Raw genomic sequence first — 7010 nt, forward strand, 5'->3', positions numbered from 1 at the left:
ATGAGAGATTTGACTACATCTACTAGTCATCATTTCCTCTTGTGAACTCCTTGTATTCCCAAGCAATTTGCAAAAGTTGGTCTTGTCATGGTCATTTCCTTTAATAACTTTCACAAGAGAAATTGCAGTGATCAATAACAAATTTGCCAAATCATGAATCTCATTGATCATTTATCATTTATATCTAATTCTTCTTCGAGATTTTATCTTTTGTGTAATGTTAATCATAAAATGTGTTGCATGTACCTTCTCCATCAACATGAGGATCCCTCTCCAGTGTCAGTAATATATTCTTGTTTAACAAAATTACTTCTTATCATTTAAAGTTTTCTCTCACTTTGGCATCTTTATAGCCTTTGATACAATTTATTATTCTATTTTGCAGAATCGCTGAAGGAGACTTAACCAAGTTATCACCAACATTAGTAATAGTACTGGAGGGGAATTAATCATAAACTCTCTTTGCTCTTAAACTATGATAACCAATGTTGCTAGCTCTGTACAACCATATACGATGAAAATACCAATTAATGTGACCCCAATATGTTTCAACTATAATAGATCGGTGGTGAATTTTGTAATCTGTCTTAATCAATTGAAGGACACAACCACCCAAGGGGCATTTTGTGAAACTGTTCAAGTCTTTATGATTTGACATTTGTATGCATATCAAATCGGGCACTTATGATTTGATGGTTGCATACACTCTACAATCATTGTGATCCATGAGAAGCATTCCCTTCACTGCACTGTGCCAAATAGCTCACATGTCTTGTACTCTATGCTTTCATACATTCATGCATGTTGACTCAAGCAAATTGCAAAATTCTGGTAAAGAGAAAATGATGGTGTGGGTTATGGAATTTAGTCTTTTGCCTACCAATTGCATTTGTTTTAAAAGTTATTAAATGATGGTGCGGGTTATGGAATTTAGTGTTTTGCCTACTAATTGAATTTGTGTCTTGTCCATGCTTTGATGTTTTTCATTCATATTGATCGCGACAATTGGAACTATAATATCTGACAAAAATATCTCTCCCATCTTTGTGAACATGCATTTGTAGCATTTGTTGAGACCAAATTTATTTGATGAACTTGGTTGAATATTTGGCATACTTTATTTTTGCTTCCAAATTTTGCATGTATTTCAACCCAGATGAGGATAACCTTATAACATTTGCAATATATCCTACATCTTTTTATGCTTGCAGGGAAATTCATACATTTTTTATTTCATAACAACCTTCCAACCATCGCATTTCTTGGGATGACATGTTCTCAAGGCATTTTATCAAACGATTCACTTGTCGTATCTAAGCTTCCATGTTATCAATGGTTTGCAAGCATGTCTTCTTGAGCAATTGCAATGACAACACCTGATGAAATCCCTCTATCTTTATACTTTGATGAATCTCCTTTTAAAGGTTGTGGAATTCATCCTTACATCTGTCAACTGCACTTGCATTCTTAACCCTATTATGACATAGCTTGTTGCTCTCTCAATAGTCTCTCTCAGTGCCTCATTGTCAATACATCCATCCTTTACGGTACTTGTATATCTGGTACTCTCATCTGATGAAATGCCTCAAGCTCTCCTCGCAAACGATCTTGCTCTGTTTTGAGTCCATCTATCTTAGCACATAGTTGTTGCATACGATCTTGCTATAATTGAGGTTTTATAACATAAGGTTCTAACAATACATGTCATTGAGGGTCTTCACTCTTCATTCTTATTCAGGAAGGCATTCAATATCCCTATTATCAACTACAATTCATCCAAATCAATCTTCTCTTCTTTAAGCTTTGGATCAATAATTGTCATGACAGTTTGCATGTCTTGGCTCAATCTTTAATCTTCCCTCCACTCTGCAAGGGTCTCAAAATATTACATGGCTTTGCAATTTTTTATCATCTCCAACAATACCATAGCTACCCTTAACTGGGGCTGGTGCATCCCGACTATCTCTATGGCCCAGTTTTGGCGAGCCAAAATCTGCAAGTTTGGCATGGTTGTCATCTACAAGCAGAACACTGATAGATTTGACATCGTGGTGCAACACAGGAGGCTCAACATCTACGTGCAGGTACTGCAAAGCTATTGCAATCTGAAGTGCAATGTTCACCCAAGATAACCATGACAATGGAGTTGATGAATTCTCGCTATATTTGTGCAGTCGATCATAAAAGACTTCCATTTGGGATGAACTCAAATACAAGAATTTTCTCACTTGTTCCAAAAGCTCACATTTTGGCATGGCAAGAAGGATGCTACCAAAGGGTTGCAGAATTTGGCTTTACACCCGCCAATTACATCATGCATATCCTGCATTCTTTTCACCTCATTCCTTGAAATGACATCTCTTTAAGGTATTTTGTCAAATGATTTACGTGCACTTGCTTGATCAAACATTCTGCTTGCTCCATACTTCCTTGATTTGTCTATGCACTCTGTCAAACAGGTACCATGTATAGTATTGATGCTCTTTATCATACCTCCCACATCCACGGCATGCATATCCACCTTACAAAGCATTAACAACATGAAGTTTGGTTTTACATTCGCCAATTGCAGTGTATACTTCTTGTAATCAATCCTCACGATAGGCGATATTCTTAGGTTTGACAGTCACATCTTCTAGAGCAATTGCAACTAAAACATTGATGAAATCCCTCAATCTGCTTTAAGCTTTAATGAATGTTGCCACCTTGATCTGAAGCTCCCATTCTAACACAATCTGAAAGGATGCTTGTAAAGGTGGTGAAATTTGGCCGTACACCTATGATTGCATTCCATAAGCCGACATTTCTTTGAAGCATTGTGTCAGACAGTTTACATGCATCGTGTATGCTTCCATAATCTGCATTCTATAAAACATTCTGGTAAACACTTCACAAGCTTCGATTATGCTCCACTTTCTGCATGCATTCCATTGTTCCCTGTGCTCCTACCTTTTTCAGTTGCTCCTATCCTTGGGTATGTAACGTGAGAAACTTCTGGCGGTACCTAAACTAGATCTACTTATGGTATTGGATCTGCTTCAAGGTCTACTGAAACTAGTACTGCCTCTCTTGCTGTGAGTATGCTCCATGATGCATATAAGTCTACCAAAGCGGTTGCAATACCATGGTTAACAAAGTGACTGGTTTGGTGCATATATTGCGATCATTGCATTAAATGAGACCACATTTCTTTAAGGCATTCAGTCAAGTAATTGACTACATTCCTCATTCTCTTGCTACGATTGGATTCATGTTTAACATGATGCACATATTGTAGTCATATACATGTATCATTCCCTGGGAAGATATTTTGTTAAGGCATTCTATCGAATTGTTTGCATCTTATCCATGCCTTCTACATTTTACACACATATCTACATTTTATAGCATGTCTATGCTTCTATTATTAGCAGCATATGACATTCTGTCAAACATTTCTCATGCATTGTCTTTGATTCCATATCTTTGCGAACATGTCAGTTGGGGCATAAAGCATATTTATTATACTTTGGTAGATGTCGATACTCTTTTTAGAGCTTCTATTTCAGGACAGGTAGGGAGGATGCTGGCATAGGTTGCAGAGGAGTTCATTACGCTTGCCAACTACAATCATTTGAAAGTTTCAAAAGTCTATTCAAGAAATACATTATGTGTGTTCTGCCATTATTGCAACCGTTAGATGAAATCTCTTTCAGAGGCTCCCATAATTCACTTTCATGTCTTCAGAGAAGCTCCAACTTCAACATCTGGCGAACTCCCTCTCTTCTTCAATGAATTGATGAATGTTCATAACTTGTTGTTTTAAGTTTCTTTTTAAAAACTCTTACGGAGAAGGTTAAGAATGCTCCAGAACGGAGCATTTCTAACCTTCTTGACAAAGCAGGCCCACAAGGTTAGGAAATAAGGTTAGAGATGCTCCATTTTGGAGCATTCCTAACCTTTTTGTGAGAGGTAATAAATATGGGTTAAGAATTCTCGAAAATGGAGTATTCCCAACCATTTTTTTTCTCAAAGGTTATGATTATGGGTTAAAAATGCTAAAAAATGGAGCATCTTTAACCATTTCTTTCAAAGATTATGACCTTGACCTCGAGAAACCATCGACCACGGAGGAGAATAAATGAGAGATAAAAATGAAATTTAGACAAATTTTTTCCTCAAATGACCACACTATAAAAATAATCTAAAATATTAAATTATTTATTTGAGAAATAATATGAATATTTTAAATTTAATGTTCAGGCTTGAGAAAAATGACCATATCTTCCAAACGGTAGGGAGTTAGATCCTAAAATTTGAAATACATGGTGATGGTAGGGAAAAGAGCCAATAAAATCATTTACTCCTCATGACTAATCCTAAAATGAGAGATTTTAATCATTTCTAGGGGACAAACACCAAAATTTGAAAGTTTACAATATGACAAACTGTGAACTGGGTTCATGCACAAATTAGCCACATGACACAAAATAATGACTAGAACCTGTCTATTAAATGATTTCCCTGAATTCTTGGTGATTTCCAAAATTCATCCATTTTTCATATTTTGAATGGCAACGACCTTGGACCACGTGTTCACTGCTTACACATAAACACCTATTGGATCTATACTTGACACTGAGACTGATTTGAAGATCAAATTTTAGCTATGCTAAATATGGGGTCAATAGCTGGCTCTAACTGAGGACAAAGACTGCAAAGGACGCAGGATGAACCCAAAATCTCTGGTTCACGGGCTAGTGCATTATTCATTGGGCAATAGAGTCATAGAGGAAACAACATAGGGAAAATTAAAGAAACCAAACACAAACCAAAAATGGGACGAACACAAAAAAACTTCTAACTAAAATATGTACATGGTAGGCAAAGCCCACCTCAAACTTCTCCAGGATTGTCATACAAAACCATTCACAGGCTGAGAGAAATAAGCACCTTTTGTAGAAAAGTAGCATACATCCACGTGACAACTGTAATCTCAGCAGATTGGCAAGATCAACATGTATAAGATGAGAAATATCTTTGAGCAATGAACCAAACAACCATATGTCATCAAAAATCTGTAGGCCATCTTAAAAGATTTGGGTACCACTTTGAATATTATTGCCAATTTGAGGAATATTCTCAAGAATACCCATATCCTCTATCTAAAGATCCCTCTGATAGTTTGGTTTGCAATTAATTAATCCACGAATTGGATAACCTTCATATAATCTATGATGTGAAGAAACTTGAGTAGACATAACCATTGAATCATATTCATGAATATCAGCTTGAAAATGACTCGTAGAAATACGCTCATCTGAAAACAAAGGATTGAGGTACACACTTTTATGATAGGAGAAGTCATCATTTGAGGCCTTCAAACACCAATCTGGAATACAAACATTATGAGAATTAAGTTCATAGGCTTCTTTTATTAGATCATCCATTACCTCATTTATCTCTGTATTTTTGGTACAGTTCCCAAAACTATCCTCTTGAATAAGGATGTCTTCTTGATCCAAATATTCAAAAGGAGGATTGCTTTGAACCTTGAATAATTCATAAGGTATAGATTGTAATTCCATCAAGATAGGGGCATTTGTTGATATACCTACATGGATTTCATCTTCAACCCTCTCATAGACATCTGCATTACTTTTTGTGTTCTCTTGTCCCAATAATTCCTCTTCATCACACTCTTCGTGAAATTTAAAAACTTCATACTCAGGTGGCATATATGACAAAGAGTGAATGCTTGATGGTTCATCTTCTTTCACTCGGGACTGATCTAGAAGTTGACTACAGGTCTTCATTCTTGAAGATAAAGAATATGAATGCAAAATTTTACTTTTGGTTGCTTCTCCATTGGTCATATCTGTACAAGGTTGTCCACTAGGTATCATACCTTTGATTTCCTTGAAAAAGTTTTCATCTTCATTTGTTAGTGATGGATAAATGAGAATATCTTATCCACATAGAAAGTCATCATTAGAAGAATTGAGACACCAAGTTGGAATGAAGACTATAGGAGATTCTTATTTATATGCTCTTTCTTCATCATCTTCTTCAAGCTTCAGCTGCATGCATGTTTGAAAAGAATTTGATTCATCATCTCCAAGCTCTTTATTTTCAAGTTGATAGAAGTCTTTTTCTTTTCTATGACAATCTTCATAGTACTCATGGCATTTTTCAATGCAATCTTCATTCTCTATCTCACTCACCTTTAGAGCTTTCTCTTGACATGTATCCTTACAAGTAGATGTGACTTCATCTTCTTCTGCATATACACATTCTAATGAACTCTTTTCATTACTTTTCTCATAGGAATTTATATCAATGAGAAAATTATTCTCATTCTCATCTTTTTGTTCAACCTTTTGTAGGTTTTGAAACAACGAAGGGTGCACCTTATCAGGATCAAGATGTTTATTTCCATAGAATTTTTTCAAAACCTTGATCAGTTTCGAATTATTAGGAATCTAATTTTGTTTTAGGAATAGGTGGAGGAGAATGAGTATTATTATCCATTGTTGATTGAAGAATACAATCACGAGAAAAATTTGGTTCTCTCTTCCACCTTTTTCCTCAATCTTTTGCAGAGTCTGGAGTAGAGAAGGATTAATTTTATGAGGATCAAGCTTATTTCCAATGTAGAAACTTTTTAGGAAGTTGACTTGTTTAGGATTATCAAGACTTTGATTGTGTTGAGCAACTGGCTCAGGAGAAAGATCAATTTTGTCTTCATCTTTCTTGATTGTTGACTTGGGTAAATGATCACAAGCAAGAAAACCAATCTCTTTTCCATCATTTTCTTCAATATCTTCTAACACTTGACATAAATAGGGATAAATCTTATCAGGAGTAAACTGCATGCAATAATTAAAGCTCTTCAAGAAGTCAACTTGTATGGGCTCATCAGAAACTTTCTTCTTTTTATATATATAATCTTCATCATCACTTTTATTGTCACTTTCCAAATTTCCTTTGTACCAAACCATTATTCTAAATTCTATCTTTCAGACAGAGTT

At 35.4% G+C, this 7010-nt stretch overlaps 1 protein-coding gene across 1 annotated transcript; it reads right to left on the minus strand.

Annotated features, from left to right (window-relative positions):
• Positions 1 to 1542: 1542 nt before the first annotated feature.
• LOC131856683 (probable serine/threonine-protein kinase PBL24) lies at positions 1543 to 2195 on the minus strand. Its single transcript, XM_059208557.1, has 2 exons — positions 1890 to 2195; positions 1543 to 1662 (listed from the first exon to the last, which is right to left on the minus strand). The coding sequence occupies exons 1-2, from the start codon at positions 2193 to 2195 to the stop codon at positions 1543 to 1545; spliced, it is 426 nt and encodes a 141-aa protein (XP_059064540.1).
• Between the last annotated feature and the right edge of the window lie 4815 nt (positions 2196 to 7010).

This window comes from Cryptomeria japonica, chromosome 7 (assembly GCF_030272615.1).
Source record: "Cryptomeria japonica chromosome 7, Sugi_1.0, whole genome shotgun sequence".
NCBI classification, from domain to species: domain Eukaryota; kingdom Viridiplantae; phylum Streptophyta; class Pinopsida; order Cupressales; family Cupressaceae; genus Cryptomeria; species Cryptomeria japonica.